Source organism: Leuciscus leuciscus (assembly GCF_965113295.1).
Source record: "Leuciscus leuciscus genome assembly, chromosome: 13".
NCBI lineage: Eukaryota > Metazoa > Chordata > Actinopteri > Cypriniformes > Leuciscidae > Leuciscus > Leuciscus leuciscus.
The window spans coordinates 19,068,902-19,093,717 of NC_138737.1; the positions used below are offsets into that span (position 1 = coordinate 19,068,902).

Consider the following 24,816-nt stretch of genomic DNA (forward strand, 5'->3'; position numbering starts at 1 on the left):
TTTATTTCCAAGACATTTGGGATATCAGTTATTACATTTAATACTCTCAACTTTGGTCCAGAGGAAGATTCCTGCCAAGTGAAGCATGACCCTGTACCTAGCAACAACAAAATGGTTTTAGAGCGTACATATATAAAATACAAGGAATAATTTATGGATGACTTTACCCTTTTGTCTGCATTTTCTTTTCTTTAATATATGGTTAAAATGAAGTATTAAAACGGGTTAAAAAAGCAGTTTAGCAACTGAACTATGCTTTCAGTACTTGCTTAAATAATTCTAAAAATAATTTAATGAAGTAATATGTGGATTGTTTTAGAACATTTCTCTGTTGGTTCAGAATTCAAAGATCTTTCTCAAGTTTCATTACTACCCTTACAGATAAGAGCAGAAAAGTCTGTTCACAGTCTAAAGTTTATGGATCTTGATTGATCAGAGACAGAAGAAAATGGGACACGCAGTTAGTCAATGGCTGTTTCTCAATATGCGTTCTTCAGTGATCTTGTGTCCTTGTGTTCTCATACTACGTCATCATCAACCGTCGAAGTTCAATTCCAATACTCAAGAACACAAGTACAGAGGACGCATGAAGTGCCCGGATGTGTCCTTGATATCGAGGATGCATCAAATGCAGACTTGAGAGAATCGAACCGCTAAAAATCCCAGAAGACGTTGCGGTCAGTCGACGTACGGAAGGCTGTAAGCTTTAAACTTCTCGTTCTCACTTAAGAGATTCCTGCTGCAAGCTCGACATACGTGACAGCTCGTGAAAGTTTACATTTGGCGGTCTCTTTTGCTTCATTTTAATAAAATGATAAAGACCTTAAGAAAGCGGCAGTATTTTTATTGGCATATTAAAAAGAATCTTTACATTGACAAAACATAGGTAACATAGGCTACTCATAAATACACATGGTAAAATAAAAAAGATATAAACTATGAAAAATATGTCTATAATAATATGAAAGAAATGTTTAAAAGGTTGTGACATATGTTTGTGATGTTGTGCTGTATTTGCCGAGATGGTCAGTTAAGCAGCAATATCGCAGCACATCTCAATTCTCATAAAGATGCGTTCTGTGTTCTCGCGTCCTTCCGAGTTCGTTCTTTCAAGGTCGCCTGGCAAGACCAGTCTCAAAGAGAACGCAAGTCTGTTCTTTGCGTTCTTGGAATTGAGAAACAGCCAATGTGTCTTACAACTCCTCAAAGGTCTCAGCTGTTCCTACTGATGAAGTAAAAACCAGGTGAGCTTTGACCTAACATGAAGCACAGTCTCTGTTCAACATCTGCTCAGAGAACACCTTGTGAGTCTTATGGAGTGTGAACGTTCCATAGAGAAACATCCCACATCAGGCAGCTTGTAAATACCCCCAAACTGACTTCCTGTTTGGGGAAATTAAGAATTTTAACAGGACCACCACAGTATGCAAGAGGTTTCATTATAGTCCATATAAAGTGTTGAGAAATACTTATAAATATATACAGTACACACACATTTCTTAATTTTTAATTTTCTTAATTCTTTAATTTTTAAGGCTTTAATAAACAAGACGGAAATAAAGGAAATAAGACGCTGTCAGTATGAATCACTGCATCACTAAACTAAGAGATACACAGGTCAATCACTGTTATTATTACTTTTTATAAACCAACTCCAACGTAAAACCAAGAAAGAAGTCCATAATCTCATTTAAAAGTCTCCTATCATTTTGATTTTGCTACCCATCATTCTAGCCTAGATCATAACCTAGATATACCCATGCCCAATTAGGACCTGATCAATATGACATCACTGAACTCCAGACAACAGTTGCAGCTGGTAGTCGACCGTCCGGAAATAGACAGACAGGGAGAAGTGAATAGCAGGGGTTGTGAATTTGGGTGGGGGATTAGAAGCTCATGCTTTTAGATCCCTTTGTGCCAAGGGGAGGAGAGAAGTGGAGAGGGGGTGGACCAACCCCAAATCCACTGCCTGTTGGAAATGAAGAGAGGGACAGAGAGAGAGAGAGAGAGAGGAGTAGAATAAGTTAGTGCAACAGAGGTGATGGACTTAGTCCAGTAAGACTGACAGGGAACACACAAACTCCTCCTGAGGGCTGAGAAGAACATGCTGGTGGACTTTCCTTGCCTTTCAATACCACAAATGAACAGAGGAACCAACATCTACAGCACTTAACAGAGATATCTGCTGATCTTCTGAAGTCTTCAAAGCCCACTTCTCTCAAGCTCCTTAAAATACTTGAGAATTTTTAAACCGTGATCCTTTTTAGAGTAAAATTCAAAGACTTGCTATCTTAAAAGTCAGAATTTTTCACTTTGTTTAATATGTTTTTTACCACTTCTCTCTGAGAAGAGTTCTTGAAGAGGTACTTGTCAGAGTTCTTGAGCAAGGATTCGCAGGATTTGCGCCGCCACACAAACAGAGGTGTTTAATTGAAGACTTTAAAACTGAAGACCTTTCCACTGACACCAAGGACATACTAACAAAGAGAGACAGTGGGGGATTACGACAGACAGAGTGAGAGAGAAAGAGAGAGAGAGAGTGAGTGGGAGAAGAGAGAGGAAAACCCCATAGAGCAATCTCCACAAGTTGTGATGACTATTTCCACAGAGGCACTTTGCACGGTTTCTCCTGGACACTGACGGATTTCAAGAAGGTGCTGTGCAATAGACTGGAATCAACTGGTAAGGTTAAGGTGAGCCCAGAGGCTCCGCTTGCTGTCTAAACATGTGTAATTGCATCCGGCTCACTACAATGCTTGTGCTAATCTTGGAATGAACTTTTAAACACCTGTTTATGTTTGGCTGAAAGCTTGCGTCACTTTTTGTAACACACTGAGTTTTATGTGCTTTGATAATCGTTTTTAAGCTTCGCCCTCCCACTCCGATCCTGTCATGGGATGTATGGATAAGGTCTGTCGCCCTGGGCGACATCTCTTTCTGATGTTTTTAGTGGAGGGTTAATCTTTGACGGGCTGAAAGAAAGTTATATGGGGTCGTTGAGGACAATAGAAGTGAGAAATTCAGGGATGGTGTGTTTTAGCGGTTCATTTGTCATAAACACACAATGGCTGTTACTAGCAAGGGACCCCGGACACAATTTAAGACAACAAAGCGGCTGCGTCAATAATGACGTCTGTGAGCATTCAGATCAAAAAGAGTCGTTTCCCACGTGTTGAAAGACAGTCTAGACAAGTCTACGAATACATTGAGGTGTGAAAGACGGAAAAGGAATTACTAAAGTGGTTTAAAACAGCATGACAAGAAATGCGATGGGGGAGTGTTGTACACAATTTATCTTTCAGTTTTATAAATTTTAATAATAAGTTTTGGAATTAGAGAAAGGAAAGGAAGAGGGATGCAAGGTAGGGATGGAGGGAGGTAGAGTAAGTTACACATCCCGAAATGTTTGGAAGGGACAGGATGCAGGAGAGTTGACTGTGGATGTGTCTCTTTGTTTTATTCCCCAGGAAGCTTTTTTCCATCTAGGGATCAGAACGGAGGCAGACTTCTCAATCAGGCTTTGTTCAGCCATGGTTCTGTTTGAATAAGATAGAGCTTACAAGTTTTCAAAATCAGAGTATCTCAAGTACTCTCTTTATGGACGGGCATGCCATGGCAACAAAATACACAAAGCTCATAATTGCAACTGTATACAAAGCACTCAGGATTGTTTATACAATGGTCTAGACCCAGGGTTTTTGACTAGGGGTCCCTGAAGCTATTCCAGGAGGTCCGCAGAAAGGAACAAGTAGATTTTGCTTATGTTTTAAATTATATTAATGAAAATGTTTTAAATCAAAATGATTAAAAGTCTTACCAAAATCTATCTAGATTTTTCATACTGGGGGTCCGTCTGGGTGTGGGGACCCTGGGACTGTAAAGCTTGGAAACTCCTGGTTTAGCAACCTGATCTCATTAATATCTCATAAATATTAATATTAATGTCTGAGTGCAGGGACCCTGGGACTGTAAAGCTTGGAAACTCCTGGTTTAGCAACCTGATCTCATTAATATCTCATAAATATTAATATTTGCAGGTATTCATACATAATTTTAGTACTATTAATACATGTAATAACTATTGAAAATACGCTGAAGAGTATAATATGGATGCATTGACAGCATCTGTAAAAGTCTTTACATTTGAAAAATGTGTATTTATATTTTATTTGTACTATATTTGTATTATTTGTAATATAATCTCACTGATTTAATACAATAAAATAAATTAAATTCCACTAATTTAATATTCTATGAACCTAAAAGGATTCGTAAATATTTGCATATCCCTAAATTGTTTAAATGCTTGTTTTAAAGTTGTAAATTGCTTGTAATTAGACATTTATAATGTTACATATGTTTTCTATTTCAAATAAATTATTACTGAAATAGAATGTTAATTTGTTAATTACAACTCAAATTGGTAAGGCTTCAGAAAACTTGCAATTTGTATGGTACTTTTATGGTAGCTTGACAATTTCAGTCATCAATTAATATTGTGTGGGAAAGGGCAACTTCAACATTCTGCTAAACTTCAGAATCAACATCTCATTTTGTGTTCTACTACACAATGATGTTGGGTGAACTATCCCTTTAAATAGAACATGACACTGTAAAAAATGTACACTAATGACACACAAAAAAAGGTCCATTGTTAAATGTGCAAAGGGCCTGTGTTTAGTCTCATTAGTCTGAGTGCTCTGCTAACCTACATAGATATAACTTCACAGTCAGAGCTAATTTGTGAGAGGCACACAGGCACAAGTGTGAGGTGAGGACTTCAGCCTTCACCAGCCTCTCTCTCTCTCTGTGTGTGTGTGTGTGTGTGTGTGTGTGTGTGTGAGAGAGATTGTATGGCAGCTTGGCTCACTCTAATGAGGGGCGGAATTCAAGGAATGCCACGCTAAGGTTGAAATGAGAAGGGCAGGCGAGATAACAAGGGGATGATGGAGCGATAGGGAAAGACTGAAAGAAGACATAGAGCAGTTGTGTCCCCTTACTCCCTAATCAATGATTCAAACACTGCTATTGTGCCACAGGAAGTCAGACCAAACAATAGTAATACCAGTTAATGTAAATGACTGCACACTGCACTAATGTTATTGGTTATGATCAGTCCGTTTCAATTCATGAGTTTGACTTGGCCATAACTGGGCAATTTCAGAAAAAAATTAGTTTAACAGTTAATTAGTTGATTAATTATCATAGTTGGTCAATCATTTTAAGAATTAAGTAATATATTAATAATTTAACAAATTATTATAAGTATAAGTTTGACTAAGTATTCCTTTTTATTTCTTGATATATAATACATTTTTCCTTAACTCATTATATATAAAGTTCAACACTTTCAAAATGAATTTTTCATAACAAAACAAAACAAAATTTTAGTGAATACATTAGTAAACTAGAGCATAATGGGAAATTAAGTGGTTTCAAACAATGATTATTAATATTGTGTAATGATCTGGAATGATCTGATAACATGTTTAATTGGTTATTCTGAATAAGGAAATGTAAAATGCATTTTAAAATTGAATTGAATTAAATTTAAAATTAAATTATGAAGAACAAATCTGCATCATGCACCTTAGTTTCAATTCAAATTCAAGAATTAAATGTTATGTTGTTATTGGTGCAAAACAAGGCAGAACTTGTTTCTATCAGTTATTGTTCTTTCTCTTTTAAAAGGTGTTTCTTTATCTTTTATAAGGCATATGTGTAATAGTTCAATAGCAGTTCAGACATGCTGTAGCTTGTAAGTCATGCCACATCTGTAATGGAACACTGGACGAGGTAAACTTCACTTTGGCCTGTCGGGACACTTCTCAAGGTGCGTGTCAGAAGGACAGACTCTGGAGGATTTTATTCCCACCAAGGGAGTAATGACAGCTCTCTGGAGGCAGATGTGCTTTCTCTTGCCCTGCTGCTCACACAGACATTGCACCACAGAGGAAAGCAATTCCACTGTCTCTTTATGCTGGTTGGGGAGTCCTAGCTCTTAGACTCGGGGTCTCCATTGAATTTCTTTATCACACACTATTAAACATTATGTTCCACTCAGAGAAACCACAGGTATCCCCCTTCCTAGACACACACACACGAGCACAGAAACATAGGCACATGCTCACACACCACAGTGAAACCACATACCGCCCGCAGCATTAACTCACACGAGACGTTGCCTGTTGTAATGCCCCGCTGTCCGACACTCTGTCAGTATATCCAACAAGTCGCAAGTCCAACCTATCATTATTGGTCTGTTACAGCGGCACAAGGGGGTTCCTTAGCCTCTCATGAAATACACTCTCTAGTGGAAACCATCATTATTTCTTTCCTTTTAGGAAACTTTTTTCTTTTCTTTTTCACTTGAGAGAGATTCACCACAGTTCAAAAGTTTGGGGGCGACAACATTTTTTTTTTAAGAAGTCTCTTATGCTTACCAAGGCTGCATTCATTTTAATGGAAAAATACAGCAAAAACAGTGATTTAATATATAACAAATATTTCTTTCTACTTAAATATAAATATTCATTTATTAAAGTCATTTCTTTTTGTGATGTCAAAACTGAATTTTCAATAGCCATTACTTCAGTCTTCAGTGTCACATGATCCTTTAGAAATCATTCTAATATGCTGATTTGACGCTCAATAAACATTTCTGATTATAATCAATGTTGAAATCAGTTGTGCCGCATAATATATTTTGTTAAAACCCTGATACATTTCTTTCAGACTTTTTGATTAATAGAAAGTTAAACATGGTAAATATATTTTAAAATGTCTTTACTGTCACTCTTGATCAATTGAATGCATCCTTGCTGAATAAAAGTATTAATTTGTTTAATAAAAACAAACTGACCTTACTGACCTCTTTTAAAGAAGTAGTAATAGACTAAAAGATTCTGCTAAGAAAAAAAAGGTCCACTACAAAATACAAAACAATCGGCCTAGCAACAAGATGAACACCTCAACATTATTATTATAATATTAATACTTAAGTCCTCTGAGGCCATTTTCACTACAGTTAATACCTGAGACACAAACACGACTTCCGCCGTTTGTGTGAAATAAGAGATATTAGGAAATATCTGATACTGAATCCAACGATTGACCAATCAGAATTGATTATGCCAGAACATTAAAATCAAAAGAAACCATATCCGATTTGATTGGAGCAGCTGTTTTTGCTAGAAAATCCAACTTTAGATGGTTACTGTGTTTTGGAACATGGTAACTGGTTTCTAGCTGGTTATAGCTTGCAAACCATCTGGAATCAGCAACAGACCAGCTACCAGCTGGTCACAGCAATCAGTCAGTTTAGGAGGTAAAGGATTGTTTTTGGAAAATTAATAACCTGCTTGGACTAGCTAATGATGAGTTTAGACAGCTACCATGTTTCAAAACACAGTTACCGACTTAAGATGGATTTTCCAATCCTCTATGGATCCTTCTTGTCAGTCAACAGCTTTTAAAATTTCCGACAATCAATCTGTCAGTAAGATTAGAGAGACAAAAGCAGTTTGTGAGGAGCACGAGACAAGAGTCTTAATCAAACGTGTCCAGACAGCAGAATGGGGACATAAGAATGACATGTTTTCCATGAGATAGAAAACAGCAGGAAGTTTACAGTACTGTATGTCTTGCATCTTTTATTTTTTTCTGTCAGGATTATATAACTTAATATCAGTGGCCGGAAATACAAAAATAATTTGGCAGGACAAATAAGACCGATACTACGTAAACAGCTCTGAGATCATCTCTCATGTTTGTGTGCAGTTTAAACAGTAAGAACATGAAGGGTCCTGTCAAAGCTGGGAGAAAGAGAGGGATAAATACAGAGAGACAACAAGAATTGCAATGCGAGCTGACTATTAGATGAATTTTTCTGCGCTGTCCCAGTGGTGAAGTCATGTTGTGGACAGACAGATTGCAGGTTTCCTGTGAATTTGCTGACTTCATCAGCAAAGGTCTGTTATTTTGGTAACTATGTATAAACAGCCACAATAAAATAAACAACCTGAATTGTGTTGCATCAATCCTCTATCCTCCACAACACGGAGACAGCTCGACAAGCAGAAATGTTAATACTAGCGGTAAAATGTTTCATTCAGAAAAAATCCATCCATTAGTGCTAATATTTCTAAAATCTCCCTAATGTTAACACGGAATCGACTCCCCTCTGGCTGTCCTCCCAGAATATGTTATAAAACAAAACTAATGAGCACTGCAATTCCCTTTTCTCCAGATAATTCCCCCAAAAAACTCTGCTGTCAGCTTTGTTTGTTTTCGTGCCATGATGATAACAGGCTGAAAAGATATGTTGGACAAGCTTTTGGAGAAAAAGAGATCTATAAAGTATAAGATGCTAATTCATTTTTCTGATCCAGGTCACTGATAATTATAGCTTTTAAAACTGCTCTATTATACAACAGTTCTCTCCAAACTACTTGTCTGTGTTTGAGACAGACTGTTACACCGTGTCTAGTCCAGACCAGGCGCGAGGGGCTCGACGCAATGCGACAAGCAAATAGAACCTTTATATTCAATGATGCGGTCAACACTAGATGCGGCAACACATCAAATTCCTGTCAGTAAACTGATGCTCTGTTCCAGTCAAGGGCTCGCTCTACTTCTGACACAAAGAACAAATAGATTTGCAACAGTCGCTTTTTCTCGTCCACTGTAGACAGCCACAAGCTGTTGACAAATGCCACGTCCGGTGTAGTTAGTGTGCATTAGAAACTTTTATTAGTGACTCTTTCTCAGTTTAAGTGAGTCTTTCTGCAGGTTACACTGTTAAGTCAGTAGGTGGTGACAATTGACTGTCTTTATGAGTGAGTCACTGAATCATTCAACTGATTCATTAAAACAAATTTATTCATTCGTGAACAAAACAAGTGACAGTCTTTATAAAAGTCAATGAATCATTCACTCAGTCGATTAATTCAAAAACAGTTTCATTCAGGAACAAAATAACTGCCTTTGAGTGAGTCATCGAATCATTCACTTAACCGATTAATAAAAAATTAAAATAAAGTTCATTCATGAATGAAAAAATTATTTGTGTGTGTCATTGAATCATTTATTCAAATCATTCATTCATACCCACTGATTCATTCATGAACGAAACAAGAGACTGTCTTTATGAGCGAGTCATTAAATCATTCACTTAATTGATTTATATATTAAAAAAACGAATTAACTCATGAAACAAGTGATAGTTTTTATGAAAAAGTCATTGAATCTTTCAACTCAACTGATTCGTTCAAAAACACTGATACGTTCAGGAACAAAATACCATTATTGTGTGTTGCTCAGAGATACAATGATGAAAATGAATTGTCTCAAAAGTAAGGTACTCAATTTTATCAATAAAACTGTTGTATAAAGAAATATCATTCTAATATTCAGTTTTAAACATTATTCAATATAATGTAAGAAGCTGAATAACTTATAACTTGCCTGCATTTGTCAACGCATGAGTAGTGAATCTGTGTGGAGATCAGAGAACCCGCTCGCAGTGGGTCAGAAAGGTGTTGAACAGCGGCAATCCACAACTCAATCCACCAGCAGCGTTCAATTAAAGTTCCCAAAGATGAAGCGCTCTAGTTATATTTTCTTAGGAGACGTGTTTTCCAAAGCCTTTACGGGCATCTCTCCTTCCACACCCCAGGGCTGCTTTCCCAATAATATGCTTGCTCTCTTTGAAACTTGAGGTAAACAACACAAAGTGGCTTCATTTCATGAATATAAAAGGCCATGTGTTGTGTTATTACAGGGCTTCTAATAGTGGTCTTTATGTAACTTGTATTTTCATTGTGAATCAGACTAATAAATCGTGTCTTACCTTCTTGGAGACTGAATTCAAATGACAGTCATCCATTGGAAGCAGGTGTCAAATTTGCTCTGTCTTCGCATCTATCATACCAACATATGTTATCACTCATACAAACATACCAAGCACTGCACGTTTTACGTTTTAAAGTGCCATTCACACCAAAATGTTCTTGCATTTAATATCGCAAGTGTGAAAGAACAAGTTCTCAAGTCAAGTTTCTTTTTTTCTTTTAACTTGACATGCTGTTTTAAAAAATGCAGCACTAAGGTCAAATAGGTCCATCATATTGATGGATATTTATATTTAAACACAATAAGTTACATTTAAACGTGAGACGCAACAGAACGGAAAAAAATAGCCCAGGGTCTTCTGATGTGTTTTAAAAAAGCTGAAAATCTTGAAAACGTAACACTTCGTTGTTCTATGGTGCTCATTTGTAAGACGCTGAAAAGTAGCGAGACATAGCGCAACGGTCAAATATGTCCATGTAGAGTATGTTTACACAGAAAACAAATAAAAAGCAGAGCAGTGGAACTCAAAAACCTGCTCTGCATGAACCGGCCCTAATGCAATATCAATTTTCTTGTAAGCTTTGTTAGGCAAGGTTTATGCACGCCTTGCACAATGCATTATGTGTAATACATTCTTAATCAGAGTAAAATCCCATTGCTTGTATGAACTAGAGCTACATCAGATTTTCCATTCTCCCTCAGTGATGTTTAAGCCTATGGCAATGTTCAGATAACCAAGTGCCGTCATCGAGAACTTCATATGGCAGCTTACCAGATCAGAGCAGACTCCTGCCAGGACACACATGCTGACCAAACAATCCATTCGGCAGCATTAAACTCTCTGTGTCACCCTGCAATTGAGGCAGCTCCATTGTTCAACAGGATATTTGATTTTGCTTGTGTGGTCAAAACTGCTCTCATTATGACAACAATGTAATTGTAACTAAAACTATTAGGAGTTGTTTTCATTCATTAAAATAAATCAGAAATATTGCCTTGGCAGCTAACTGAATTAAAACAAGTTTAAAATTAAACCTGAAATAAAGCTAAAAAGAAATATATAAAACAAAAACAAAAAGGCAAAAGCACATAAAATCACTGAAACTAAAATTAAAATTAAAACTAAAAACACAAAAATAAAAGCTAATTCAAAACATGAATAAATACTATAATAATAATAATAATATTATAAAATAAATACTCTAAATAAATAATACTAAAATTTTACATTTACATTTATTCATTTAGCTGACGCTTTTATACAAAGCGACTTACAATTGCTATATATGTCAGAGGTCGCACGCCTCTGGAGCAACTAGGGGTTAAGTGTCTTGCTCAGGGACACATTGGTGTCTCACAGTGGATTCGAACCCGGGTCTCTCACACCAAAGGCATGTGTTTTATCCATTGCGCCACTACCACCCAAAATAAACACTGCTAACAAGCCAATGCACTAAAAGCGAATTAATGCTGATGTTGGATTCAGTATTTTTTTAGGACATAAAATAGGGGTTTTACTTGTTTAAGATACAAACTTGAACAAATAAAAAAAGTTTTTAAAAAAATAACTAATTAATATAACTATAATTTTTTGGGATCCCTTCATTTACATGAACTTGAATAAACTGATTCGCAACGATGAATCATCAGACATTCCAATGCAACATGAGAGAGAAACGTTTAGGACAAACTGATTCACTAGAATCAATCAAGCTTGCCAGCACTACATATGAGAGAGAGGATGCAAAGAGAGTGTTTGAGTGAGATTCAAGTCCAGTAGCTCCAGCGAAGCCAAGAACTTACAGAATATGGGGCAGCAGACCCTCATTATTCCTCTGCTGTGAGGGTCAGCCACACTCCTGTCTGCTTCTCCATCAGTGCTGGAGAAACATGGTGGCTTGCCAGACCATTTCTCCCAGGGAAACCTGATCTGTCCCCAAAGTTTAAGAGCTTCCATGACTTGGTTAGAAACAGGAGCATCCCACTGACTCTGTAGTAGTGAGCTCACTAGCATGAATGAGGTTGAGTGAGGTGTCAGATCTTCTTTCTAGATCAGTTGGGGTTGTGTTAGCTCGGTTAAGCTAGGCCTGTCCAGACAGATAGAGGAGGATATTAGCTTCATACCTCCCATACGCCTCTAGGATGGAAAAAATATATCCTAATACCCTTAGGATTGTGGTATTAAAGTAAAGATTTAAAGGATTACTGTTCCAATGGTTCCGGCAATGACTTAAGGAATTATATGCACAAAGGCAACTTTAATTGTTGTGATGTGAAAGCTTGACCCGAGGGTCAATGAAACATAAGAAGTCAATAGTGTAGTGATGTATGAAGCACAACTCACACTAAAGTTTAACCAAGCAGCTTTATGTTGGTCAAAGTGGCGAATCCACAACACCAAATTAAAACTGTTGCAAAACATGCATTGAAAAATCTTTCATCCGTACGTGAAATTCCTGATCGTGTGGATTCCTTTTGAAATGACTGGATTTCACTCATGGAAATTTGCTAAACAATGGTAATAGTAAAAGAAAAGGTCAAATATATTTTGTTATTCCAAATATCATGACTTATTAATTCATAAATATTATGTTGCACCACGTGATATTATAACCTGAACTAATCTTGTCATAAAAAGGTCAAATTATCTGATTTTCAGAGACCTACTGACAACAGATCATGGCAAACAACTTACGGTTCTAAAAAATATTATTTTTAATCAATCAAAAAATGAACATCATTCTTCCTTCTCCACTGATGTATTTCACAGGTGTGTGGCCATGGATGTTCCTGTGCTAGTATGGCTGGTGTTGCTCCTGGCGAGTAGACAGTTTCCTGAAACGGATTGCAGCACTCAGGAGTTTGACAGCAGTGATGAAGGTCCAGAGGTTGAATTCCTTTCGACCTCTCGCACACGGCGGGCCCCCGAGCCTCCTCCGCAGGACAAGTGCTCCTATACCTTCATCGTACCCCAGCAGAAGGTTACAGGAGCCATCTGTGTGAACTCCAAGGCGCCTGAGGCCATGCTGGAGAACCGTGTCAATAAGCAGGAGCTGGAACTTCTCAACTCTGAGCTGCACAAGCAGAAGAGACAAATCGAGACTCTGCAGCAGCTTGTAGAAGTCGACGGCGGCATCGTCAACGAGGTGAAGCTTCTGCGCAAGGAGTCCCGTAACATGAATTCCAGAGTGACGCAGTTATACATGCAGCTGCTGCATGAGATCATCCGTAAGAGGGACAATGCGCTGGAGTTGTCGCAACTGGAGAACAAGATTCTCAACCAGACTTCCGAGATGCTGCAACTTACAAACCGCTATAAAGATCTGGAGCATAAGTATCAGCACCTCGCCTCACTGGCCAATAACCAGTCGGCGCTCATTGCCCTTCTCGAGGCACAGTGTCAGAGGGGACCACCGGTTGTGGTCCCTAGGGTACCAGCCCAGCCTCAGCCTCAGCCCCAACCACAACCTCAACCCAGACCCTCACCACCCCTCACCAAGCCTACGTTTAACCGCAACAACCAGATCACCAACGAGATCCAGAGCGATCAGAACCTCAAAGTGCCACCCGCCCCTCCTCCCACCATGCCAGGAGGAACTCACAGCCCGTACACCACAAACAAACCCTCAGGTGAGTCGCAGCTTCATTCCTTCAGTGGTGCATGTACTATTTGAAGGGAAAAACTGAAATGAAACAAAATACTTGCATTTTGAGAAAATAAGATTATAGGTTTTACAAAACTTTCCAACAGAACACATCTACCATTCAACTTTACCATTGAAAAAGTTTGTGGCCAGCAGTAAGTATTCAGGAAAGATGCATTAAATTGATCAAAAAAAGTGACAGTAAAGACAATAGTACTTCAACATATTTCCATTTCAAATAAATGATGTCCTTTTGAACTGTCTAATAATCAAAGACTGGAAAAATGTTTTCAACATTGATAATAAATATTTGTGTTACTTGAGCATCAAATCAGCATATTAGAATGATTTCTGAAGGATCCTGTGAGACTGAAGACTGGAGTAATGATGCAGAAAATTCAACTTTGCCATCAAAGAAATAAAATATTTTAAAATATATTCAAATAGAAAAGAGTTATTTTAAATTATAATGATATTTCACAATATTTATATTTATATGGTATTTTTCACCAAATAAATGCAACCTTGCATTAGACTGCATTAGAGTCTTCTAAAAATGCTAAAAAAGGAAAAATAAATTCTTATTACTGACCCCAAACTTTTAACGATGTGTCATTGAAGTTGTTTCAGGTTCATCTATTGCTATCATGGTTTAGACCATTTTTAAAGACTTTTAGTAATAAAAAAATCATCTAAGAATTTTAAATAGCAAATAGCTTTAATAGCAATATTGCTGTATAAATGTCAGAATGAACTTTAATGGTTATTGACAACAAAAAATGAAAAGCACGATGTTTCCATTTGATGACTCCTATCCTTGTTTGGTTTTCAGAGGCAATTTCTCACAGTCTTCTATCATTATTCAGCACTGCCTATCAAAGTTCATTCATCTCAAATTCTCTCTACATAGCGACTCCCACACAGAGATGTGACAATAAACCATCTGTTGTTGTCTCAGCTTTGAAATGCCAACATCCAGTTAGTAAATCTGGTCAGATGATGAATATCAAAAAAACATTTTGTGTTGAGTCACACACATTGTTGTAGAAAAAAAAAAAGAAAAAAAAAAGTCAAGATCAATTGAATGCAATATATCTAATTTCAGACTGATTGCACATTTTTTTTATACATGCTTTTAATACTCTAAAAGAGAAAAGCCCAATTTTTGTTTGAGTGAAATAATGTAGAACATATAAAAAGTTTATTTTTCCCCCCAAAAATAAAAAAATACTTGAGTTAATGTATACTTTTACATTTTTACATTTACATTTATTCATTTAGCTGACGCTTTTATACAAAGCGACTTACAATTGCTATATATGTCAGAGGTCGCACGCCTCTGGAGCAACTAGGGGTTAAGTGTCTTGCTCAGGGACACATTGGTGTCTCACAGTGGATTCGAACCCGGGTCTCTCACACCAAAGGCATGTGTCTTATCCATTGCGCCACCACCACCCTTATGTTTTGTTTTCTTTTGTTTCACTGTGAAACTTTTGTTTCACTGATTGCAATGAACATAATAATATCATGATATGTTTTGTTTATATCATTAACCCCAACACCAGCATATATATTGTGTATATTTACAGTAAAATGTAAAACTAGTCAAGACAGCTAAAATGAAAGCTTTCAGTGGCTGTATTTCCACTCCATCTGGTGACATGAGCAATTTCCTGGCTAGGTCTGCCTGCATTAATAGCAAAAGGTTACACAAACTCTCCTCAATGAGAGTCAAGCTTTCACAATGAGGCTACAGTACGAAAAAGAGCTCTGGAAGGAAATAGAAAGAAAGATTCTGGACAGAAGTAAAAAAAGTGAACGAAAGACGGTCAGAAAAAGTCTAAAGTGGCTGAGTTGGGAAATGGCATAAGGATGAGTCTGCATTTACACTATATATGTGTGCACAGTATGAGGCGTATGGCAATTTCACCCTCTGATTTATGTTAATTTCTTTCAAAAAACTGTTTGACAATTGCTTGAGACATCTTGCAGCTTTTACTTTGCTTAGACATACATAGATACTGTATATGAAAGAGTATTTAAAAAAAAAGAGATTCAGAAAAAAGAACTAAGTAAATCACAAATTTTTCTGTAATTGCGATTAATCACTCCTAACAAAGTTTTTCATTTTTATATTGTAGTAATTTCAAAATTAATCTCCAAATTAATGTAGAAACAACATAAAGACAGTATATTTTAAATATTTTATCTAACAGGTAGGAAATATCCAGAAATATCGTTATATTCACTTGTAGTTAGAGATATAGAATCACTTTATCAAACACTTCATATACTTCACTAGCCTGGAAATCCAGACCTAAATCTAAAAGATTAATGGTCTGGTGTCGGTCAATGAAACTCGGCCAGCTCGAGGGGCGGCACCAAGCATGCATTTGAAAATCTCACAGCACGCAATTGGATAACACTACGACCAATCACAACAATAAACCCCATACGCTTAGCTACCAGCGAGCTAACTGGTAGACTAGACTCTTCAGGTCGGCAAAACAGCAAAAACACCCTTCTTGCAAAGGAACGATTCGAGGGGCGTCTTCTGTTCCTCTTTTGGGAAAAAGCCAAGTCTAACTCGTTCATTGTAGCGGCCAAAGCCGTTTCAAACAACTGGTGTTCATCCATAGCCATCTTGCAATGTTTACTGATGACTTCGACGTCACAGCGCTGTCGTCATCTGTTTAGCTCGACTCTGGCCCGCCTATATCAGATACACCGATGTGATTGGTGCAGCTCAGATCGAGGGGCATATTTAATGAGCATTGTTACTCGACACCAGAGTAACTCGCTGAGCAAATTCAACTTGTGCTCTCGCGAGAACTCTGGTTTACCAGGGTAATACTTCACTGCATGATTTATAAATTAAATATAGATACATTTTTATTAAAGCTACAAAAGTTATTCATTTAAGAGCAGTGAGTGATTTTCCATTTGTCTTTTGTTCTTTGATTAACATTAATGACAGACAGCAGCAGGTTTATTAGGCTGCTGTCACTTTAAGATCTGACGCACATGACGCAGATCTGACTGTGATTTTGGTGTAATGGTGTGGTCACATTTAACATCATTCAGGGAATTTTAAAGAGCAAAATCTAGTAATTTCAATAGGATTCTAAGATTTTTTCAAGGGACTTTGTGAAATATTTCCCCACACAGATTTCACAACAGGTTCAAGTTGGAAAGCAGAAAAAGAAAGCTGCTTGGTATAAATGTGAAGTCTGTGTGATCTGTGGTTCATGGCTACACTTATGACAATAGAAAATTTACCTTTTTGGCATGATTCAATTTCACTAATGTGACCACACCTTAAGATTTAGAAACACATGTGAAAGTAGTCCAAATTGGTAGTTAAAAATCCAATCTGATAAGCAATTTTTGCTGTTTACAAACACGCAACAAGACTCAATCTGACAAAAATAGAATTGGTTGACAGTCTAAATGCTGTCGTCAAGTTGCAGTGATGAGAAAGGAAATAAGAGGATAGGAGAAAGAGCAGGGCAAGGAGGGAAGCAGCACTCTGTTGGAGTGAAGTCATTTATTCCAGTGTTACCAGACATGGGTGACCCAGACATCCCACACAAAGCTCAGCGCTCTATCAGGTCTGGGTCTTCCTGCTGGAAAGAAATGGCCTGATGATGGATTTGCCAAGTTGTTTTAACAAGACCCACACCACTGAAAATCTGTAAGGCCTCTCCGTTTCCTCGTCCTCCCTTCTTCCTACCATATCTCCTCTAAAGTTCACTTGACTTGATGGATTTGTGTTCATCCCCAGTTCAGCACCTCATTCATCTCTGTGAACGTTAGCTAGAGTCTTTGTAGTGAAAAGCAGATTTTCTTTCCCTGTCTGCCTTCTCTGCCATTAGACAGTTTTTGCTTACAAAGTGTGAGTCTGTTCTTTCACAGCACTGTCTTTTTCCATCTCTCCCTCATACACAACTAATCTAAACTGTGTCCCTTTGTCTGCCAGATATAACAGCTGCCTTGGACTAAACTTCTATAAAGCCCCCTGAACAAGTACACCAAAATATTGTCGCTGTAAAACAGAAACAGTTAAGAAGTGACTCACCTACTCGCTAAAATCATTGTTCTAATTAGAAACAAATGCTTCAAACTATGTACTTCTGAACCTGCTTTTAGCTGTTATGTTCTTGTCGTGATTTCTTTCTTTTCTTCAAATACTTGTTCTTGGCACTAATTTTGCATTAAGTGGCAAGTTTCCATGGTGTAAAATGTTCTACGACCAATTAAACAGAAGGGAAAGTTTTGTAATTTGCTGACAAGCAAACTTCTCCAAGGGAGAGCAAGAAATTGGTGGCTCCAAGATAATGAGGCAAAGTATGTGGAGTGAGGTGCTTTTATAAAGGTAAAAAAAATAAATAAAAATATTCAGCCCCAAACAGAAACAAAGTTTTAAAACTAAAACTCTAATCCAGAATTAGTTTGGGATGAATAAACCAAACCACAGTCTGTTAATGTTACTAATGATAATAATAATAATGTAATAAATATTGTACAGGTATACATAAAGTAGATTCCCACTGGACCATCGGTTTAAAGGGATCACATGGTCAATTCAGTGACCTACAAAAAATAAAGAATCATTCATATTTCTTTTTCATTTTACAATATAACTTTTTATGTTGGAACAATGCGTTGCATATAATAATGTCTATTAAATTTGTCTATGTGAGGCATGTCTCTTGAGATTCCAAAAAATCTACTGATCTAATAAAGAAGCAAGTGGTTTAATACATGCTCCTCCTGGGATTGGGAATGCTGGAATGGATTCAGTTTTGTTCACGGTAAGGGGCTAATGAGCCCCGTCTGCGTTGTTATCTTAAATTTGTCAGGTAGTGTGATGGCTCTTACTCTGGCATGCTGTGAAAATCAGCCAGCCAGAGAGATTTCAGAAAAACAGACAAAATCTGTCCCAGTGGAATGTGCACTAGAGGCTATAAATCCAGCGGTCTGAGGTCTGTTATCATAAATACAACCAGAAATATCTAAATTGTAAGTGTGTAAATTATAAGTACTAAAATGAACCATTTTAAATACTACAAGTGAAATGCAAGAAAAACCGAAAGGAGCAACATCCTATGTTTCGGTACAAGACACATCCAGCTAATTTTTTGTGATGAAGGGGTTGGAGTGGCTGTGAATGAGGGCCAGCCGTTGGGCATGAGGCCTGCTTTTTATAAGCTACAAGATGAGAGTAAACACTAAAATGTTCCAGACTACTGTAAGTAAACCACAAGGCCTCAGCAGCGCTTTAAGACGGAGATGTAAGATCAGACCTAACAGTAAGGAGAGCAGTTAAAATACACAAATAATAAATGGAACATATGAGATCATGTGCTTTGAGAGCAAAACTTTAAGTTCAAGTCTCAGGTTGTGTTTAGGTTTGACTACTTTCCCTACAGAAAAGACCATAATTAACAACCACAATAGGTTTCACCAGCTAGATTTTGCTAGTGAATAGCATATTTGTGCTGCTCCATTAGACAGACCACAATGAAACCAGCATAAACCAGCCAAGACCAGCATGGAAATTTCCCCTAAATTGGTATAAAGCAATTAAGCTGGTCTCAGCCCGGACAAAATGGTGTAGTTCCCAAACCCCCTCTAAAACCAGTCAGCAGACCAACTTGACCAGGCTGGGAGACCAGCAAACCAGCGTAGTCTGGTTCAAGATATATATATATATTACCCATTAGCAGGGTAGTCAACCCGTCTAGTTTTTACCATTTAAAACTAAAGATCAGAGAAAATTTGATTTTGAAGACAAATAATTTACGGATGGTATCTTACTCTGCTTTTCATTGGAAAACTTTGGAAATTGGAGCCATTCTTGACACATCCCTTTAAAAAACACTTCTCTATGCCCAGGGAACTTTGGAAGTGCTCTCTAATCTACTTGCTACTGCATTATTTAACAAATGGGCCTTTCTTTAGCGTTCGTGCCAGCATTATGTTTGGCTGGAATAGCAGAGGCAACTTCCCAGGCCAGAATGGCAGCCAAGGTCAATCCTCTTCTTACGTTAAGAGCTTTTCCAGCTGTGCCACGGATGAACAAGAGACCTAGCGGGAGTAGATACAACTGAGAACGGTGTTCAGGGGGATCCTGAGACTGGCTTTCTTGGATTATGCAATTGTTTCAGCTTTGCATCTGAATTCCCCTTCAAGTAAAAGAATATCTCAGTCTGTCACAGTATCATATTCCCAGTATGAGATTTGACAGCAACAGACAGGAGACTTCCTATAAAAAGATCAAACTTATCTGAGAATTGAGAATGAGGGGATATATCTTGTTGAAATGGGAGTGACTGAGTGGAGTAAATACTGAATGATTTTCCCCTCCTCTTAGGTCCCTGGAAGGATTGTCTGGAGGCTCTGGAGGACGGCCACACTAACAGTGGCATGCACCTAGTGAAGCCGGAGAACACCAACAAGCTGATGCAGGTGTGGTGTGATCAAAGACATGACCCTGGTGGCTGGACGGTCATCCAGAGAAGAATGGATGGCTCCGTCAACTTCTTCAGAAACTGGGAGACATATAAGGTGAGCAAGGAAGATAAATTCTGGCCAGTAATTAACTAAATGTTATGACCGATAAGTGATAAATAGCTGATAAATATGAAAACTGTATGAAACAGTATGAAATTGGCCTTTATGCTCACCAAGGCTGCATTTATTTGATAAAAAAAACAATGTTAAAGTATATTAGTACATTTTATACATAATATTAGTGTTTATACATTAAAATGATCATTCTAATGGCGCTTTTCCACTACACAGTACCAGCTCGCCTCGGCTCGGCTCGGCTCGACTCGACTCGGCTCTGTTTGGTTTTCCACTGTGTAAAAGTTGTACCTGTACCTGCTTCCAGGTACTTTTTTTCGTACCACCTCCGGCGCGGTTCTGAGCGAGCTGAGGCGATACTAAAATGTGACGTGAAAACACAGCAGACTGCTGATTGGTCAGAGAGAATCGTCACTATTCACTGCGTCATCATTGCACGCGCCAGACGGAGTATCCTGAATAAAAACAGCAAAAACAAAAACATCCAAAAACAGCATACACTCGATTTCCTCCATTGTCCTGTGTGTTTGGGTAGCGGGTGTGTCTCGCGCGTCTCGCGTAAAAGATTAAGTCACGGCAGTTTCCTGCGGCGTCGCTATGACGACCAGGTACTATTGTGGAGGTACTATCTGCAATGGAAAACGGAGCGAAAAGCGAGCCGAGCCGAGCCGAGCCGAGCAGAGCTGAGTCGAGTCGAGTCGAGCTGGTACTGGTAATGGAAAAGCGCCATAATATGCTGATTTGGTGCTCAAGAAACATATTAGTATTATTATCAATGTTGTGCTCAAAACAATTTATTAGGGTTCATTAGTTTTGTGAAAACCGTGAAACCATGAAAAGAACAGCATTTATTTGAAATCCAAATCTTTTTAACAGTATACATACAGTATGATCATTTTATGCATCCTTGCGAATTAAAAAGTATTAATTTCTCTCCCTCAAAATAAAAAATAAAATAAATAAATTCTGACCCCAAGCTTTTGAATGCTAGAGTACAATTAACAGTGTTATTAAATTGGTGGTGTTTTGAAAGATTACATTTGAACGAATTGTTCTTTACTTATTCAGTTTTCAAAGCCGTTTTTATAAACATTCTCTTTAATAGAATAATAAAATTAAAGAAGAGTTTTAAATTTATTTTATTTTTTTAGTGTTCCATCTGTATGGAAGCTTATTTCCGCCATTGAATAAAACATTTTAATATCCCACAAAATATCCCACAGACTTTTTTTTCCTCGCAATTATAAAGACTTTTTAATACAAAGTGCAGAGAAAAAAACAAGTAAAGCAAAAGCCAGTCATCTGAATCCTCATCAAAAAAACAAACAGATCTTCAAAGCCCTGTAGATACAGTATTAAACACAAGTAAAGATGGAATTACAAGTGCATCATGGGCTCAGAAAGATGTCTAATGATGCAAAGGATATGCTGGCAAATGAAAGCCCTACCAGTAAAACAAGAAAAAAACAAGAGAGAGAAGAACAAACCCTACAGCAAGTGGCAATTTTTCAGCCTTAAGGACATGATAAAATAATACAGACTAAGTAATGTACACTATACATGGTCCATCTAATACTCAATGGCAGGCGCTCCTCTGTTTTATTACAGCAAGGCTTTGGAAACATTGATGGAGAGTACTGGCTGGGTCTGGAGAACATATACTGGATAACCAACCAGGGGAACTACAAGCTGCTGGTCACCTTGGAGGACTGGTCTGGACGCAAGACGTTTGCAGAGTACGCAAGTTTCCGCCTTGAGCCTGAGACCGACTTCTACAGGCTCAAGGTGGGCCGTTATCATGGCAATGCCGGTGACTCCCTAACTTGGCACAACGGGAAGCAGTTCACCACTCTGGACAGGGATCATGATGTATATACAGGTATCAGTCAATCAATTACAGATTGTCAAAATGTTTCTATAAGCATATAATAATATATATATATATATATATATAAATTAATATATAAAACGTTTTATCTCAGGCAACTGTGCACACTACCAAAAAGGAGGCTGGTGGTATAATGCCTGTGCCCACTCAAATCTGAACGGCGTGTGGTACAGGGGAGGGCACTACCGCAGCCGCTATCAGGACGGCGTGTACTGGGCTGAATTCAGAGGAGGCGCCTATTCCCTCAAGAAGGTCGTGATGATGATACGACCAAACCCGAACACCTTCCACTGAGAAGTACATAAAAACAGGGAATGAACTGACAATTGCTCCCACATGGTCGCCATCCACCCTATAAAGTGCAATTCGTTTAGACTGTGGTTTTTAAATTGTTTTGCTTCCTACATGCATAGATATGATAGCAAAAGGACAAACAGGGTCTTGGTTGACGTAACTGAGAAGGAACACCAATTTATCAAAGACTACAAAAGGAAGCTCTATTAAGTGCTATTTACATCCATTATCACAGAAAATGAAGTGTCTGATGACTTGGCTTGTTTTCAATCAGTCACCAGGAAGTCATCTAGAAAATATAATGAAAATGATGTGCGTTTCCACTCTAGTTCAATCAACTCAAATGAAACCTGTTCATCTTTAAATATCTAGTGCAATTGTGAATCTGTTGTTAGTTGTTTAGATTGCTTTTGTTAAATATGTAAAATAACTGATTAGTACTCATTCGTTGTTACAAATAAGACACAGGACATCCAATCCAGTGATAAACAGCTTACGCATCCCTAGTTTATTCAAAGCTAAGAGAATATATGTTTCCTGATGAGATGAATGACTCATAATTTATTTCAGGGATATCATTTTTTAAATTCATATAAAGGTTGCAGTGTAAAATAATGCACAATTAAACATCTTAAAACAGTCATCGATTTCTCAATCTAAACTGTATTTACTGTGTAAATTAGCAGCTGGTGTCAAATGAAGACCCAACACATTTATGTACATATACACGTAATATTATTGAAAATAATGTGTAATTTGTAATATACTGTAACTGTAACATTTCCCCTAGTATTGTCATACTGTTGCAATAAAATATGTACAGCCATGTGCTTTGTCCGTGAATGGATTAAAAATCAATCTGCTACAGTTGCAGTTCTACTGAGAAAGTTTATGTGCCGAAGTAAAGGGAAAAGTCACAAACAATTACTTCAAAAATGCTACACAAACAACAAAATAGCTCTTTGACCATATAATAAACTCCTAATTACTGCGTATTAATATTTAGTACGGTAGTTGTTAAGTTTAGGTATTGGGAAGGATTATGGGATGTAGAAAATGGTCATGCAGAATAAGGCATTACTTTATAAGTACTAATAAACAGCCAACATTCTAGTAATTTGCATGCCAATAAGCAACTAGTTAATATTGAGAATTGAACCCTAAACTAAAGTGTTATCATAAATGTTGTATATGTATATGTATATGTATATATATATATATATATATATATATATATATATATATATATATATATATATATATATATATATATATAACAAGCTCCACTGAGATTATGTATCTGTGGCTTGCTGTTGAATAACACAGAAAATAATATAGTTGTTAATAATTTAATAACTTGCCTTGTCTATGGTAATGCACTTACAATGGAAGTAAAAGAGGTGATAGTATTTTAGGGTTTAAAACCAGAAATAAGAATATTTTGATCTACATGAAAAAATTTTTTTGAAAAAAAAAACTTTGATTTAAAAAATATACATATTTTATCTCCAGGTCATTAGATCTAGAATTCTGTCCATTCTAAATCAGAGTAGTGTGATACAATTACATTTATTTGAATGAATCGACATACATTTTGCTTTTACAGAAAAAAGGTCCATTATCCAGTATCAATTTTGTAGTGATGTATGAAGCACAGCTCTTACTTTCAAGTCATTTTCAAATCTAATAGTCAACATGGTACAGTAAATTTGTGTGACCTACTTGAACCCGTTGCAAAATACGCATAGGGAAAAAATTCACAAGCGCATTGATTCGTACAGGTTTCGACTGGGTTTCGCCCAACAAAAAGTCACCAAAGAGCGGTAGTGAAACAGTAATAAAAAGCTGTACAAATATTTGGAAAGCAAATTGGATCAGAATTTTCAGAGTCCTCAAGCTTCATTAAGGCTAATGCTTGTTAAACGCCACATTTCCATTGTTAGGGAAGTTATGGCTAGACTCTCTAAACAGTATCATTATTTTGTTTAACTTAATGTAGTGTAAAGTATAAAGCAGGATATACCTGAGGTAGCAATCAATCTATATAAAGAAATAAATAACCTATGGCTCTAAGAATACTCTAAGGTATGAACTCTTTTTTTTTTATTAAAACCAATAATACAAGTTCTATTAAATACATCAAAAGGCATGAAAAGAGAGTTTGACAATATCCCAAACCCTTTAATTTCCTTTTTCCTTTGTCCCAATGGGAAATGGAACGGGCCACTGGAGAAGCGCAGTGGAAACTGACAGATTTAAAGTGACAGCCTGCACAACCTCAGCCACGTCAGACAGTCTTTCCGTCCCTGCGGTTTCAACTGCCTGCTGCTCAGGAATGGGAATATGTTCCCGGAGTTCCCTGCAACTAAACCACAAGGTACCGGCACCAGGTACAGTGGTTTCTTTTTCTGTGACGTCTGAGAGAGCCATGTGATGAGTGGGACGTACAGTAGTTTACCGAAACTCTGATGCGAGTGGAAGCAGACACTCAGTGTGGATTATGTAAAGGAAATTCGGTTAATGAGAAAGATGTGTGCGGCTGAG

At 37.4% G+C, this 24,816-nt stretch overlaps 2 protein-coding genes across 3 annotated transcripts in view; one reads left to right on the forward strand and one right to left on the reverse strand.

Moving 5' to 3' along the window:
• The window catches only part of ralgps1 (Ral GEF with PH domain and SH3 binding motif 1), a 108,492-nt gene that overhangs the window by 44,230 nt on the left and 39,446 nt on the right, over window positions 1-24,816 (reverse strand). The window lies entirely within an intron of this gene.
• angptl2b (angiopoietin-like 2b) lies at window positions 1,999-23,098 on the forward strand. 2 transcript variants are annotated; one of them, XM_082187997.1, is made up of 5 exons: window positions 1,999-2,696; window positions 12,626-13,485; window positions 19,876-20,069; window positions 21,699-21,969; window positions 22,073-23,098. In XM_082187997.1, the coding sequence occupies exons 2-5, from the start codon at window positions 12,636-12,638 to the stop codon at window positions 22,270-22,272; spliced, it is 1,515 nt and encodes a 504-aa protein (XP_082044123.1). In that variant the 5' UTR covers window positions 1,999-2,696; window positions 12,626-12,635; the 3' UTR covers window positions 22,273-23,098. The 2 variants fall into 2 exon arrangements, with proteins under 2 accessions (XP_082044123.1, XP_082044122.1); XM_082187996.1 differs by having other exon boundaries at window positions 2,000-2,685.